At 46.7% G+C, this 17,273-nt stretch overlaps 1 protein-coding gene across 4 annotated transcripts in view; it reads left to right on the top strand.

The window, feature by feature from the left end:
• The window catches only part of DNAI1 (dynein axonemal intermediate chain 1), a 142,086-nt gene that overhangs the window by 104,158 nt on the left and 20,655 nt on the right, over window positions 1–17,273 (top strand). For 3 of the 4 annotated variants that reach the window (XM_027665390.1, XM_027665388.1, XM_027665389.1), the window contains one exon: window positions 9,425–9,610. In XM_027665390.1, the coding sequence (XP_027521191.1) occupies window positions 9,425–9,610 (186 nt within the window). Of the gene's footprint in view, window positions 1–9,424; window positions 9,611–17,273 lie in introns of those variants that run through there. The other variant, XM_027665391.1, reaches the window with a different exon arrangement.

Below are 17,273 nucleotides of genomic sequence, written 5' to 3' on the forward strand. Positions count from 1 at the left end.
AAGATAAATGTCATCCAAGTATGCACTCTACAGAGAAAACTGGTCATACATACACTCCAGGGCTTTTCCCCATTAGTGAAGCTGTTGACCTTTCAAGATGTGAAATTCTTGAAATAATCCAAACCTTCAGGAAATCAGGGAAAGGTTTTTGCTGCTCAGGAAGCAAGTGTGCCCTTTCCTGCTTATATAAACTTATTTTACTGTTTGTACAACTGTTCTGAATGAGAAGTCTTGAAGACCAGGTTTCTGTTGTGTCTCACTCATGGGATAACACGGCAAGGTTATTCTGCCTACTGGTCTTGATGCCCATTCTTTCCCAGGTAGGAGAGAAATGGTTAGTGTATGTGTGCATAGAGCAGTTTGCACAAACTTGCTGCCTATTTAGCACTGACTGGAAGCAAAAGCCAGTCTGTCTTTAAAAGCATGAATGATTTTGCAGATAAGAGGCTTGTTAAACCTTTCAGGTTTGCAAATATTTCACTAGGTATTTTGGGCTTAATCCTGCCTCTCTTTGTAGGGCATGAATCAGAGGTCGAAGCAGACCCCTCAGCATCAGTTGATGCTTTTGCCCGGGGTGTCAAGACAATGAACATGACTACATATGTCCCTGCTGCATTTGAGTCTTTCCTTCTACGCTTCTGCAGTAGCCCATGGGGTTTATCCATGCCTTGTGGGGCCACCACTACCTCTGCAGGGCTGGACAAAGTCTTTCCTGGCTCTTTGCACCGTGGCTAGGGAAATGGTGGGGTGTAAAAGCAGTAAATGAGCACGAGTCTCTTTGCTGTCACCCAGGACCTTTGAGTAGGCTAAAGTGGACAGGAGCTTTCTTAAAATAGCTTTGAAATTGTATTTACAGTAGAAGTGATGGTTTTCTTGTAAAACTGTTCATTTTCTTCTGCTGCAAAACCTAAAGGTCGTATGGGAACCGAGTCTGCCTTTTTCTGCTTCATGAACACATGTGAATGAAAAATTACTTTAACAGCATCTCAAAATATTTTTTTTGTTGATTTACCTATTAGACTTTGCATAAAAACCTGCTGGGAGCATAGAGTCCATTGGGAGAGTCTACAAGAGTTTATAAAACTGCTCGTCTCTGCTCTTTGTTACTGGCCACTGCTAAGAATGGTTCCTCACTGATTTGAATTTACAAGTTTGGACCTCTGGTGTTTTGGCCACTGAGAGCCTCCAGCTGTCTGTCCCATCCTTCTGTACAGAGACAGCAGCTCCTGAGCCTTGGTCTTTATTCCTTGGCATTTTATAACGACCTGAATCTGTGCTGATTCATTTTAAATGCCAGTCTCCAAACCATGACAGTTCAATATCTGCCTTATTAACAGCTTTGCTGGCCTGCCATAGGGTGCAGGTGGCAGAGAGCAGTGACTGCCTCTCACATCAGACATGATGCTGCTCTTCCTTGTGCGATTGCCTGCCTTTGCCCATGCCCCAGTCTCCAGTGCTGACTCTGCCTGGCAGAGCATAGCCAGGACCCTGCCAACATGTGGAGACATGGAGCTCGGTCATAATCCATGAGGATGGAGTTTCAGCCTGACCTCAGGGACTGGGCTGTGGGTTGCAGTAGAGAGGGCACAGAAGGACTGGCACAGATGGTATGTATTCATGTAGCACAGCCTTGGAGGTTTGTCCTGAGACGCTTAAAGGACTGGTTGAAACAGTCTCCCTATTCTTCATCAGGTATTTGTGATGGGTTGGCAGAGTAGGGAAGATTGGAGGAAAGACTCTTCACCCAGTATTCAGGACAACGACAGTGCAGAAGAGATTAGCCAGCCTAAATATGCTATCCACAAAGATCCTGGGACAAATCATTGATTGTTCTATTTGTAAGCACTGGTAGATCAAGGAACAGGCAGTCTAGTAAGGCTTTAGTAAGGCCATATCACATGAAACTGGTCTAATCTGTTCTTGAGAGTAACAGGCCCAGTAGATCAGAGGAAGGGAATGTAACACATGCCTATAGGTTGATTTCAGGAACATGACTGGCACAAGTTCATAAGCAAACTACAAGCAGGAGAGCAGGTGGATATGACATGATGGAAATCATCCTCAGCAGAATGTACAGGGATGCTTCAGGGACTGGGCTGGCACTGAAACCCAGCAGTAATTGTGAGGGGACTAAACGGGCAAGACTTATGAGTGCTTTAGTGCCAGAACTGAAATTGTAAATGAGCGTGACAGCCTCAGTAGCAATTTGCAATCAGTGAGATGAAATTCAATAAAGACACAAACTAAATGTGCAATATTAAATGAGCACTAACTGGGGAAGCAGCAGGACCTTGAGGGAGGTTGTGGCTGGGGACTGCCTGTGCTGCCATGCTCTTGCTGCTCTGTTCTGCTGAGCCAAACCTGGGACGTGCAAGGGGCAGTCACTCCAGCACAACCTGAGCTCAGGCTGGGCTTTGTATACTCTGAAAGGAAAGGTCATCTCTGCTGTGCAGGAGGGATTGCAGCTGCTCTCAGCCTAGTTAGTACATGAGTTCAGCACAGATTAGTTTCTGTGTTTGACATTCACCTTTCAGAAGGATTTGAAAAGTAACATTGAATTTATTACAAACATGAAGAGCAGAAGGAGTCTTTGTGATTCATTCTAAAGCATGATATTAATGTTAAAGAGAAAAAAACCAATAGTCACAGGCAACATACAAGAATCCTATTAGACCAAGCTGAAGTGCAACTACCTCAGGGGTAGGCTGTATCAGCTATTTAGCACCAGATAACAGCATTCAAAAGTGTGCAGGACCAAGACATGAAGGAGATAATCGTGGAGGCTTTCAGAGAAGAGCCAGGCTGGCACAAGTGGTGACAGACAACGAAGTTAGCTTGGATGAACAAGTACTTTCTTGTTAAACAATATCTCAGGGTTTCCAAAAGAGGCCAAATGCTTCTCAGCCTGTCTGAATGAATAGAAGCTCTTCCCCATGCTGAGGCTTTAATTTCTTACTGACTCGTGGGAGCTGAGTCAAATCAGCTGAGGCTGATGCTGTTTTCCTACCATATCAAATTGAGAATGACCCAATTCTTACTGAATGAGGAGGAGAGATGAGGAGGCCCTACAGTGAAGCAGCTCCCACAGTTAAGTCAGGTGACACAGGCGTTCTTTTCCCTGCTGTGTCACACGCCTGGGAGCAGTGGGCTGGAATGCTACAGGGTAGAGTCTGGATCCCTTTCCCCCCACGGCATGGGGCGGCCCAGTTCTAGTTCCATTTCCATCTGAGGAACCATTCTGACGTCTTGAAGGATAGGGAAAGGGAACTCCAGCGCCAGGGGTTTCTTCAGGCCCTGAGCCTGGAGGGGACATGTGCCCTCCCCTTCTCCCCCCACCCACGTGGCCCCATGGCAGGCAAAGAGACAGCACACCGGGCGTGGAGAGGAGGCAAGAGAGCGCTTATAGTTGGGGATGTTACATTTATAGGGTTTTGGAGGATTCACAGAGTAACCAATTAGAAGTCTCAAGGGGCTTACAGGAACACCCAATCACAGGAAGGGGTTAACAAGGTCCAATGAGAACACCTTAGGACATCTTCCCAAGACATTCCTGCATGGGAGATAACAGTTGTTGTGGGGGGTGTTGGGAAGAAGAAACATGTGTTTGCAAAGAGACCACAAAAAGTAATTTTAAGACATGTTTAAACAACAGTTTTCCCATATAATGCAGGTTTAGTGCTATAGCAGAGGGATGTGCTGAGCCCTCTCCCATACCCCAGGACATGCAGCTAACTCTTGGCTGGCAAAACTCAGCTGGCTCAGCCCAAACAGTAGCTTTCACAAATACCTGCTCATCCTCCAAGCTCCATGGTGCCTCTGAACATACCTGTAACAGAGCTAGGGTCCCTTCTTTCAGCAGTAATATGAAAGTGCTGTGAAAGCCCATGAATTTTAGGGACTGCCTGGTGCTGGGATAAGGACAGCTGGACCAGGATTCCTGTGTTGTCATTGCAGAAGCAGGGAGGCAATGAATGTTTTCTGAGTCAGTTCTCCTTTCTTCCTGCCAAGACCCTGAATGCCCTGGGTGTCAGAGGGACTAAGGACCATCTTGCAATGCTCATTTGTAACTCAAAAATGTCCTCCCAGAGAAAATTAACTGTGTTGGAAGCACTTCTGGATACAGTTGGCAGTATAGAAATCATGCAAAGTAAGGCCTTCACCTCATGGCAGCTTGGCTTTGACACAAGCTGTAAACTGCCCTGCCTGCCCAGTGCCTTTGGGATGCTCCAGCAGCTGTCTTGGTACCTGACAGGTCTGGGGATGGCCTGCCCACTTGTTAAACATGTTACCTGAGAGTTTGAAACAAATCATCTGTGGAGTTTGCAAATGGATGATTCAGTCAAGAAAATGAGGTAAATCGATCACAAAGGACAGCGAAAGCCAAGCACTGAAAGAGATGTCAACTGGTAAAGGACAGCATGGTATTAAATTACCCCTCACCTTTTGCTCTTTGTTGCCAAGTTACCAGGCACATCTGCCTTGTTTTTGCACATATATATATATATCTCCTCCCAGCCTTGGTTCAGGCTGCCATCAGGTTGTTTTTGAACATGTTGGCATTGTCCAGACCTCTGCTGGGGAGAGAAGGCTTGTAAGGCTGGAATAAAAGGACAGTGAATGCTGCAGCCATTGCAGACCCATCAGGGGTTTGAGGCATAAAGTAAAGGCAGGGTATTTCAAAGTAGCTCTTCAGCTCCCTTCTTCGTGGGCCACAAAAGTCAAGTAGTTTGTTTTGCTGGCAGTTTTTCTGTTTAGAAGGTCCAGCTCCCCTGCATATGCCTTTGCGTTTCCCTCCCTGGTGCTGCCAAGGGGGCGACAAAGGGTATAAGGACAGAGGGCTCCAAGTCCCCTCAGAGCTGCTGAACACATGAGAGCCTGGGCTGGCTTTCAGGCTGTCAGTGCAGTTTGTAGAGCAGGTGGGGAGAAATGAGTTGTTCAAAACTCTGAGCATGGTTTGATGCTGGAGCTGTGGTACTAGCCTTGGACATGAACTGTGCCATCCTTATAGTGCAGCTATGTGGAGCCTCAGTGGGGAACAGCTGGATTTTGGGAGGTGGCATGCATTTACATGATTCATAGGCAGTAGAGCTGTTGGTCTGCATGCAACTGAACTGAATTTCTTCTCTGGCTGTTTAAAAGTTAGGAATGAAGGAAGCTCTTTATGTCAAATATTTCTGCAACTGTAACACAGTAGACTTAGATCCATTATCACCTGTACATTAAGCATGGAGGCTCTGCTGTTACTGTAATGGCAATTTAGAATTGTTCTTATTGGATAAAAACCATCAGAAACTGCAGAACTCACCTGTCCCCACCTTAGAGATAAGTGGGCATCTGCTTAAATTCAGTGTTGCTTTTCAGGGACTACTGATTTATCAGAGTTGCTGTCCTTCCATCAAGAGGTTTGCTTTGAGCGTCTGCCTGGCGTATATACATCAGACTGTGGGTCTAGGTTTCTTTTGATTGTGGTTGATGCCAGCTCATAAATCCCCATGCTACAAGGAACTGCTTAGCTCAGCAGCCTGGGCTTCGCCTGGAAGTGGGACGTGTTCTCCTGTGCTTTCTTGGAACGGGTATGGAGGTTTAAAGGGATCATAAATAAAATCACTGTTGGAGTCATTGGTTACTGCCCAGAGCTTTATTCTGCTGCACTTAAGCTGGGGAAAGCAGAGGAGAGTTCTTGCACTTTCCTATTTCAGACATTTTCAGATTTCTTTTACCTCTCTCTCTCTATGCCTCTCTCCAGGTTTCTTGTTCTTGGAGTCTGATTTATGTTCCTTTGAACAAGTGACCACATATTGTTCTTAAGGACTCTGTAAAGAAGAACTGAAGTGCCCTTACCTGTTTTATTTTTAGCTAACAAACAGAAAAAAATAGAAAGTATCTGCTGTGGTCTGCAAGCAGTAGAGCTCCAGATCCTGCAGGTTCCTGATTTGCTTTTATGGGATCTGAAGAAAGTATCTGATAGAAGCAAGTTCATTGTAAGGAGGCTCCTGTTCCCTTCTCTGCTGACACACACCAAAATGGAAACACTCTGAAAATCAGAGGTTTGAAACCTTCACTTTGTAGCTTCTGTATTGCTCTGGGATGAGTGTGGGTGAGCAAGTGTGATGGCCCCAGGTCTCAGCACCTGCAAAGAGGGACCAGCCTAGGCAGCATGAGAAGTGGGGTGCAGAGCTGGCAGAAAAGGGGAGGTTATTCACTGGTTACCTCACTGGTTTGTGAGCTCTAAAAGGATACTGATACAAATAACAACCTCTGTAAAAATGCCCATTTGCACCAGCTGCCTGACAATGTCTGAGTATTAGGTTCTCATCTGGGTGCTGCTGAATGAGTTCCTTCCCCTGAAACCTCTGCTCCATGGATAGAGGTTGGATGTGTCTCTGGTTCTGGTCACCTGCTGCCCCTGAATCTGATACTCGAGTCACATGTGGAGTTGGGTGGCACTTCTGTGGGCCATGGTTGATCTTCGCTGGATCATATACTCTGAGAGTGCTCATCTCACAAGACCTGAGAGGCCATATCTGCCTGCAAGCAGTGATCTGTATTCTGGAGGGAGAGGGGCCACTGTGGCAGTGGGATGGAGAGAAGCTGTGTGTTTGGTGGTGAGTCTCTGAGGTGGGAGATCCAGCTGGATCCTGCTCTATAGTCCTTAATCCCTGGACTTGAGCCAGCAGGGCAGCTCGTGGGAGCAGGAATCTCAAGGAGACTGAATGTTTTCAATCTCTCATTCTTTGGGCAGAAAGCCCTGCCCAAAGCCCAAGGCAGCTCTGCAGATGGTGCTGGTCACATGTAGCTCTGCTGCTTTGCAGCACTGTTAACCTTCCTCAAGCTGTGGGAAGCCCTGTGCCCCTTTTAGGGTATTCCCAAAGCACCAAAACCAGTGTTGGTCTGATCCTGTTTCCCCCTCTCCTGAGAGTAGCCATAAGCCTTTAAATCAAAGCCTCGGAAGTCCTTCCTGGTGCCTCTGGCCCACCCCTTCATCTGCTGCGTCTGACAGCTGATATGAGGCTGATGTTTCCAGCCGAAGTACTGAAATAGTTTGTTCTTTTCCATGATTCCCTTGGCAAAGGAAAACAAGCCCATTTGTTTAGAAGCTCATAAAAGAGGAGCTTTATAGTAGGAACATTCATAAACTTGTTTGCTTTTGACCTTCTCCACATTGCTGATGGTTTTGAGTTCTCATCCCAGGCACTGTGCTTGTCTCGGCTGTCCGTGACATTTTTGAAAAATAGCCTCACCAAGAGTAATTTAAATTGCTCAGCACTCCAACACTGAGCCTTCGGACATGCTGTCTTTCTCCAGTGCAGAACTGGGCAGGATATGCAGGTGGGATACAGTGACAGCCTTACAGAGAGCAGTGTAGGCTGCCAAAAAGAAACCTGGCCACTAATTCCCTGTTGCCTTTTTTTTTTTAAACTAGATTAAATAATGATGCTCAAGCAGAGGGAATTTCCCAGGCTCTTATGTTACTAAATTAATAAAAGTGTATTCTATCAAGGCAAGAAATTAGATCTTTAGTGAATGTGGGTCATGGGAGACTGATAGGCTTGAAAGAGGGTTTGTTCTTTTTTACAGAATAGGTAAGACAGCAGGTGTAAAGTACAAGCCAGGACAGCCACCTTTATTAATGTCTAGGGACAGGAAATTGGAATTACCTTTGCTGGACTCTGAAACCTCAAGTGTCAGGTCAAGATTCAGTATTTAATGCTGGCATCTGATATTTTGAGCAGATAAAAATGCTACCATGCTTTCACCTATGCTTTTTTTGAGTGGGGAAGAGCTCTCCAAACTGCAGATCCTCATCTGTGGCTGATTGTCTTTTGGAGTTATACTGTCATGGATTTCTTCAAAATATGCCTGAGAACCCTGTCCACTTTTCAAGTGTTTTCCCATCTGGAAAAGTCTTATTTTGCTTCAGTCTGGAAGGAGTCTTCCTCTTGTTTTTTGCACTGGTAAAATCTTTGTTTACTCTGGCCAGACCAAGGACATCACAAATTGCTACTGTCATAGGGCTTTTAGTCATATGAACACAGAGCGGCTCATGAAACTTTTGTTTGCACACAGCCCAACTCTTTGCTGTACAGGGATTCAGATAAAATTGGTGTGTAATGGTAAGGTAAATGTACTGATTTGATACAAAACCTTCCACACTCTTTGGAATAAGCTTTTGTAGGGTAGCATTGTCAGATTTCAGATTCAAATTTTGAGCATGGCGTACTGTTGAAATTATATGATTCCTCTGTCTCTTAAGTGCTGGTAAACAAGACACAGCTGTTGGGAGGTGTTCAAGTAGTTCAGTCCTAATTTCCCCTATATTCCCACTGTACTTGTTAGCATAAAATGCTCCCTTCATTAGTTTTTCTGAAGACAGAAAAGGGAAGAGAAATGTAAAGCTGAAAGTTTCATGATGGACACCAGGTGGGAGTCCACCATGCTGCAGACTGCTTGCCTCAGCGCTGGGGAAGAGAGGAACATCATGTTTTATTAGCCTTTGCAGTCTGTATCAATAACAGGAGCAAATTGCAATTACTGGGAAATAATTTTAAATTAATACATTCTCTCGAGTAACTGCCACTGCTCCCTCTGTAGTCTTAGTGAAATGTGAATTATCGTGCACAGCTGGTGTTGTAGCAGGTCTGTGTCACTGCTATATCAGTGCCAGTGGTCTGAGGTCCATGCCAGTGGGAATCCTGCCTGAGTGGATCCTCAGGTCTGTCTCCCTCCATCCTCACCTTTCCCATTTGGCAAATCTTTACCTGGCACTTGTCTTGATGCCGTGAGAGAAGGACCTGTGTGCAGGTGTAATGTCTGAAGCAGCTGGACTGGGCTGCCAGCAGAGCTGTCCTCTGCTTCCCTGGCACTACCCCAGGGTACACCCTTAATCATACTGTCCCTGTTCCCATCACGTCCCTATTACTTACTGGTTTGAGTCTTTATTGTTATTATTAAGCTGGAAATGTTAGAATGCTCTGTAACAAACAGCAATCAGAATTTCTGACAGCATTCCCTGTTTGGGGCATCAGTCTGTGTTAGACTCTGATTTGACACCTGTTTGTCTCATTACTTCCACTGAGAAGAGAGATTAAGACCTGTGGAGTTGCAATGCTGGCTATGAGCCTTCTCCAGCCTCGATCAGCTGGAGCCTTGCCAAGGCTTGCACCCGCAGCAGAGAAGTGGTCCTTGCTCCATGAGACCCTGCAGGAGAAGGACAGTCCCTCACAAGCTGCACAAGTGGCTTCTGCACACTGATTACTTAAAAGAGAACCATGGCCCTGACCACAGATGGCAATTGTGTGCTGAGGCTGGGATATTTCTTCCATGGGACCTTTTCTCTCTGATTTCTCCAGCCAGCACTCTGCCGCTGAGGGATGTTCTTGCCTAATTATTCCCGTTTGTGTTCTTTGCCCTTTTTTTTCCCCAGGCCCATGTGTTTGATCTGAACATTAATAAGCATGAAGCTCTCTGCACCCAGCTAGTGGTGACCAGGAAGAAAAATAAAACAACCCACATCCAATTTAATCCTGTCTTCCCTATTATCATTGTTGGAGATGAACGAGGTCTCATCACATCCTTGAAGCTCTCTCCCAACCTGCGCAAGATGCCCAAGGTAAGGATAAGCTGCATTCCCCTCATGGATGTACCAAACAGGTCTCTTCATGCCTTATCACTGTCCCCTCTCCTTCCGTGCAATAGTGTTGGCAAAGCTGCTCTCTCTAGTGAGGTGCTTCCAATTACCTCAAACCTCTTGGGTAGGATGTTAAATCCGTGCCTCTGTTCCAGAATGAGTAGGAAGGCTCAGTTTGCTCCTGAGCAGGAGTGGGGACTGGTGGGAAAAGGATTTGCTGTCTATGGGCAAACTTTCTCACCATGATTCAGACAAGCTCTGGTCCAGAAGCTCTGCAGAGGTTCATTTGTTTCTCAAAGCTCACATATTTTCTGAGCTTTGGGTTTTACTTGCAGCACTCTTTGTAAAGAAGTAAAGGAGAAACCAACACTTTCCCAAGTCCTCCTACAAAACCTGTGCTGCCTGTCTTCTTGTGCTCCTGCATCAGAGCCTGTCCCCTGACCACCATGTCAACTGTTCTGTAAATGAGCAAGTAGTGTTCTTTAATGTGTGGGGAGACTTGGGGTCCTTATCTCAAGCGACAGCAATGAGATACATGTGCCTCTGTGAGTTGGTGAAGTATTTTTCCTACCCAACTGTGAGGGCCAGTTGTGAAGTATGATGATCTCTCTCACACAGATCCATTACTGGACTTCTTTTCTGGTCTTCATCCAGCTATGAGTTGAATTGCTGTAAATACAGTGTCCTTTCTGAGCCCTTGTAATTCTCATATCCAGTTGTCTTGTGTTAAGTGGAGTCTTTCAGTTTCAGGCTTTTTAGAACCAATGCAAGAAAGCAATCTCTCAAGATGATCATCTTTTATTTATGTACTCCCAAATGTTTTATATACTCTACTAATCAGCTGTATTAGGCAGGGTCTTTGGCCAGGAACTAATCACACTGGTGTCACACCACAGTCTTCAGAGTGGTGTTAAAAAGTTCCTTCAGCTGGATGCCACTGGAAATGTGAATCTTTCCCTGTGCTTAGAGGGCACAGAAAACATTAGCATGGCAGTTTGTTTGGAGCTGAGCTGTGGGGGGCTGTGGAGGAGAATGAGTCCTTTCTGGGTGTGGTTGAGCACAGTATCTGCCATGGACCCTTGTTGCACAAGGCCTTAAGCAGTGGAGGTGGGTCACACACACATAAATGTGGCTGCTCTCCTCCACTCTGCTCCCCAGCTGTGGGCTGAGCAGCACCCAGGAATACTGCGCTGTGGATCAGAATCATGGAGTGGTTTGGGTTGGAAGGGACCTTAAAAATCATCTTTAAAGTCATCATCCCATGGTCAGGGACACTTTCCACTAGACCAGGTTGCTCAAAGTTCCATCCAACCTGGCCTTGAACAGTTCCAGGGATGGGGCATCCACAGCTTCTTGGGGCAACCTGTGCCAGTGCCTCATGACCCTCACAGTAAAGAATTTCTTCCTAATATCCAATCTAAACTTGCTCTCTTTCAGTTTGAAGCCATTCCCCCTTGTCCTGTCAGTACATGGACTTGTAAAAAGTCCCTCTCCATCTTCCTTGTAGGCTCCCTTAAGGTACTGGAGGCCACAATTAGGTCATCTCAGAGCCTTCTGCTTTCCAGGCTGAATAATCCCAATTCTCCCAGCCTTTCCTCCTGGAAGAGGTGTTCCAGCCCTCTAATCATCTTGGTGGCCTCCTCTGGACTCACTCCAAAAGGTCCATGTCCTTCCTGTGCTGAGGACCCCAGAGCTGGATGCAGCACTGCAGGTGGGGTCTCACCAGAGCTGAGGGGCAGAATCCCCTCCCTCACCTGCTGCCCACCCTGTTTTGGATGCAGCCCAGGACATGTTTGACTTTCTGGGCTGCGAGTGCACGTGACTGGGTCATGTCCAGCCTCTCACCCACCAGCACACCCAAGTCCTTCCCAGCAGGGCTGCTCTCGGTCTGTTCATGCCTGGATTGTTACTGAGGGTTGCCCTGACCCAGGTGCAGGACCTTCCACTTGGTTTTATTAAACCTCCTGAGATTCCCATGGGCCTACTTCTTGAGCTTGTCCAGGTCCCTCTGGATGGCATGCCATCCTTCAGGTATGGGTTTGAATGTCTCCTTCCATTCCTGGTGGCCAGCTGCAGCCCTCTGTGCAGGGGTGAATGTTGTCCTCTCGTTTGCTGACCTTCTTTAGAAGCGAAATTGCACGTTGTTGACAAATCAGTTTAAACTGTTAGTTCATGAGTGACTCAATCACCTTCTGCTGACCTTAAACCAATAGGTACCATATCCCAGGCAACATATAAATGGGATGGAAATGGACTCTGCTGCTCTGATATTATTAAACTATCTGTCTTCCGCTGGCCTGGTTAAGTTTGAAGGGACACTAAATGCTGAACTAAATGTTTCCTTTACATGTGGAGAGGAAGGAGGGATGTTCAGGCATGGCTGGTTATGTGTACGGGTTCCTTGGCTGCAGCCAGCTTATCTCTGAAAGATAGGAGAATTTAAAACAGATGATGTGAAGTGTGGTGGCAAAGTGGTGGATCTGGCCCAGACTATTTAGTCGCCTTTCTGTGCCGCAAGTGAACAAGTGGTGAGGAGATTTAGCCAATGGATGAGGGTGCTTTAACAGGGGGAAGTCAAGCCCTGGCAGAACAGGAGGTGCCATCCACTCTGTCGTCCTGTCTACCTCCTTCCTGTGCCTGCACAACTCTTCGTGTCCTTGGCACCAAGCCTCCAGCCATGTTTGCAAGAGCATCATCTCACCGTGGGAAGTCAGATGTACTTCCAGAATATTGATCCTGGCTCCTCTAAAGATGAAGTCAATGTGCTCTTTAAACACTTACCCTGTCCAAGCAGCCTTCCTCTTTAAAATGGCTAAACTTCTCCGTCTTTTCTGGGAGTCCCTACGGTGGAGTTAACAGTCATGGAACTTCAGAGATTTTTGTAAGTGAAGAGGATTCAAAACTGTGCGGAGGAGTCCTGACATCCCAGCTGTCTCCTTTCAGATAAACCTGTCTGTGCCTGGCTCAGCACCTGGGTACCTCAGGCTGTTCTCTTCACCACAGATCCCCATAGAACCCAGTGGGGACACCTGCCCCACACCCAACAAGCCACAGCCAGTGCTTCACATCAACCCCAGCATCTGTGAGCTCAGCTGCCTGGTCTTGCTTCTGTCAGCTCTTTTGGAGATGGAAAGGTGCCTTTTGCTGATGTCTGGCAGAATGTAGGCTTCCAAAGGGGCACAGACAGGTCCCACTGCCTGTCTGTTTCACACTGATGTCACAGAGGTTTGCCTTCCCACGCAGCTGGGACAACTACTTCTGACATGTATGAAGAGCAGACTAATCAAACTTTTTTGAGAGAACTCATGTAGTTCTCTCAATAGCCACATGTCATTCCAAACCCCATTTTCCCCCTAAAAACAGACACAGTGCTGTCTGCTCCATGTTCTGCAGATTCCTTAACTATCGCTGGGCTTACAAAATAGGGCTTACAAAGAGAGGCTGAACTTGGGATTTCAGCCATGCTGAATTTATTCTGTTTTACCCGTTAGGTAAAGGTGTTGTGGTAGATCAGTAGAAATAGGGAGGATAAGGGTAAGACTTTGGTCCCTTCCTGTCTTCATGTCCTTGAGCTGGGAGGGAAGGTTCAAGAGCTCTTTAAATAATTCACCGGGTTGACCCACAGCTTAATTAATTCATATTTGTAAAACACTTGGGGATCTTTAAGAAGTGTTATTTAATACTCTGAGTTTTGCTGTCAGCGACGTTAGCACAGCCTCATTTATGAACACTTGGCAGAACAAATGCGCCGAAAGGGAAACTTCTCAAAAGCAATCAGGTGGTATTTTCGGAAGAGACTTTCCCCAAGATACACAGTAAAATCTTCAAAAAATACCTAAAACCCCTTGCGAGTTTTGGCATCCTAAATCATTTAGTGGTACGTGGGAAAAGGTGCATTTGTTGTTGAGAGGAAGCTGGAGACAGGGGCTCTGCCACCTGTCAGGCACTTGTGTCAAGGACACACAGAGGGCACAGAGGTCCTGTGTACAAGGGACATCAAGCCCAGCAGGTGTCCTTGTGTCTTTGCCCTGGTCATTCAGGTCCTGGAGCTCTCCCTAGTCCCACAGATGAAGTCTCTGGGATAGGACAAAGACATCCTCTTGCCCCAAAGCAGTGAGCTGTATTTGTTTCCATGAGGTGTGAACGCTCTGGGAGGATTGTGTGAACTCCTGGGAGTCCTCTAGGAACACACTACCCAACTGCTAAGCATCAGCTCCAAGAGCCTGGGAGCTTAGAGGGGCAAAGACAGCTGAACCCAAACCATGTGGGAAGAGCAACCACGGGGCAGAGAGCAGAGCTTGCTGAAGGTGTGTTTGCAATCAAACTACAACCAGCATGGTCCTGCACTGGCCATGCTGAACAACATCTCCCTGAGCACCCAGTCCTGCTTGGGCAGAAAGCTCATGGCAACAAGTATTGTCCTGTGCAAGCAGGCCAGTGAAACTGCTTTGAGTCCTTCTACTCAGGGCTCAGAACTGGGAGACAGAAATGCTTGCAGTATTTTAAGATGCAGCAGTAGGAACAAGTGGCTCTCTGCTGTTGTCCAAGCCACTTTTGGACTCCAAGCACTCCTTAAATGTTGCAGTGGATGTCAGGCAGGAGTTGTTCAACTTATAAAGTATCATTTCTAATTTTTAACGACCTTGGGTGGTTGAGTTCACCCGAGGGAAGCATTACTGTAAGAAGAATCAGTTTTGGGCAGAGCTGTTTAATTAGTGAGCCTTCCGGGTTTCACTCGAGGGTTGGAAGAAATTAAAGCATTTTGTCATCACAGTCAGAAGAATGTAGCTGCTCATGGGCTTTGGTTTTCTATAAACTGCTAAAATAGCCTGGCACAACCCCTGTCAATGCTAAAAGTAAGGAGCAGATAGTAAAAAAAAGTGTGAGGTGTTTTTTAGAAATGTTGGGAGACCACAGCAAAGTAGGAGTAGAAAAGAAAGCTTACAATTCAGATTTGCTGAGACTAAGGCGAATTTCTTGGCCAGTACCCAGGCTGATGGCCAGAAGGCAGACAGCTTCTTGGCCTGATGCTTTCCTTGGATATTTTTCTTGGATTATTTAGGATGATTATCTCAGTCTCTGTTCCTGCTACTGATTTCTTCACATGCAAGACACCTCTTTCTTTGTCTGTCAGGGACAGTTGTGTTTCTTCCCGTGCAGTAAATCCTGATGGACAGGGTCTAGCCAGGCATGAGTGGAGTGTGAAGGGGAACACAGCTGCTTATGCATTCCAGATCTGTGCACAGCTTTCCTGTCCATGTGCACATGCTGACCAGCTGCTCTGCTCTCCCCATGCCTTATCGCACCTTCTAGTGTCACCTCTGGGCTCCCTGTGCCCCGCTGCATCTTTGCAGCACTGATGATTTTGCCCTTGGCCAAATCCAGCCCAAGGCTGCTCAGCCAAGGGAGGGGCATCGAATTTTGCTTCATGAAGCACTGTGGCTCTTTGACCATAACTGTTGGCACAGTCTAGGAGGGATCACTTAGGGTAAGGGGACTGGGATGGACAGTGCAAGTATGTTGGGGTTTTAAGGAGATGAAAGAGGGAAGGACATTTGGGGAAGATTGGTGGAAGTGTGCAAAGTTTAAAGGAGGCAATAGGAGAATGGCTGAAATCTCTTCTTCAACCAATCTACCTCCCCAGCATTGTCTCCTTCACGACCTCTTGGGACTTGAGTTGCTTCCTCCTCATACTCCCCAGCAGCACCCATTACACACAGTGCTGTCTCAGTAAAAGACGCGGCTTTCATCCCTATACCCAGTCTCAGTGGGATGCAGCTCAGATCCAGAGCAGGTACTAGGCAAGGACAGTGTAAACAGAGAGTGGGATTCTTGGTCCTGAACCTCACTGCTTTGTAGCCTTGTGTTGCCATCACCTAGGGTGACAGGGAGAAACTTGAGGGAGGTAAGGATCAGGAGATTGTTTCTGTTCTTAGTGTTTTCCTGTAGCTTTGGGAGGTGTGAGGGATGAAGCAACCAGCACAAAAAGATGAACATAAACTCCCTCCTTCTGTCCCATGAGGTACAGTACTTGTGACTGTATTTCAGGAAGGAAGCTATGGATTAGATACATTCTCCAAGGTCAGTTCTGGCCTGGTGAGTAGTTTAGCACTGAGGAAAGTGTATTTGGTCCCTTAAATTTACATTTCAACAGCTCTTATTCTGTTTGAAAGAAAAGCACTTGTCTCTCCTCTCCAAACAGCCCAAGTTTTGTTCTTTTAGTGGTGTAATTCCTAGTCCTTCTGTTTTCATGCAAATGTTCCTCTCTTGTTGAGATTCCCTCAGTGCTTCTGTGCTGCTCAATCAGTGGCGGATTTCCTCTCGTCTCTTCAGAGCTGGATAATTGCTCAGTGACCCAGAAGCACAGAGCACAAGTAGTGTTGGAGGAATTTGGCATCAAGTGCTGCTGTGCCCTGCCTTCATCAGGACTGCCTCCTCCAGAGGCAGCTTGGCCTCTGGCTAAGGAGACACACACAACTGAGCTTGGGACTCATAAAAACTGACCTGCAGCTTGATAGCTTCCTCTGAGGCTTGCAAATGCTTTTTTATTTCCTTTCAGTCCCTCCCCTGTTATTTAGTCTAGTTGCAAGTAGCTGCTCTCTCTACTGTTAGAGGAAGAGCTGAGGAGCATGGGAGCATCCAGAGACTTGTGAAACCCTGTTCCTGATCATTCACAGCTTTCTGTGTCATGTTGGTATGGGAAGGAAACCCAGAGCTGGAGGCCTGCAAGATGGGTGGGTTGGAGACACATGTATGAACAGGTGGCTCTGAGCCAGCCTTGGAGCAGGAAGGGCTGGAGGTGGTTGCTCTGACAGTCTCTGTTGCTGGCGTGTGCTGGTCCCAGCAAGAGGCCACACCACTGTTATGCAGCTTCCCAGGATGTGAGCAGCATTGCTTGTGGCCTGCGGCTGTTTTGCTATGCAGATCTGTGACTCATGATTGTAAATCAGCAGCTACCAAAGAGAATACTGACAAAAGCAGGCTCCCGTGCCCCTTCCACCTTCTCCTTCCCCACCACATTTTCCTGCCCTGCCATTGTGCTAGGAAACCCATGAGCAGGAAGACCCTCAGAGCCCCCAAGGATACCTTTGCCCTCCACTGTCCCACATCAGGTTCCTTGCAATCTCACATAGCCTGAGATAAAATGAAGGGACGGTTTAATCCTGGAAAACTGTTACTTGGGAAGTGAGGTGGTGCATGTTCCAGCAGGCTATAGTCCTTCTTGGGCAAAACTGAAGCCTTGGGAAATTTGCCTAGACACCCTGGACATAGTCTGTTCACAAGAGAGTGGCTCTAAGGCACAAATCCAGATGTCCAAGAGTGTCACATTACAGTTACAGGGAGTTCTGGATCCTGGACAGAGATGTGGCAACCTTAAATACTCACATTGTTTGGATAGCTAACCCAAACGAACCAGCAGTCGATCTAAAGGACTTGAATCTTCTCTCCATTAAATCTATTTTCTTCATTTTTGGAGAAATAATTTTTAAGTTGCATCAAACTAAGTGAGGGGAGAAGAGAGTTCTGTGCAACAGAAGCAATGCTGAACTCCAAGGTGAAGAGCAGGAGTTTTTCTTCTTTTTACTGTTCCTGGCCACATGTCTTCAACCTTGTTTTTGTTGTGTAATGTCACTCTTTGTGGCTG

Source organism: Corapipo altera, unplaced genomic scaffold (assembly GCF_003945725.1).
Source record: "Corapipo altera isolate COAL_440 unplaced genomic scaffold, ASM394572v1 61045, whole genome shotgun sequence".
Classification (NCBI taxonomy): Eukaryota; Metazoa; Chordata; class Aves; order Passeriformes; family Pipridae; genus Corapipo; species Corapipo altera.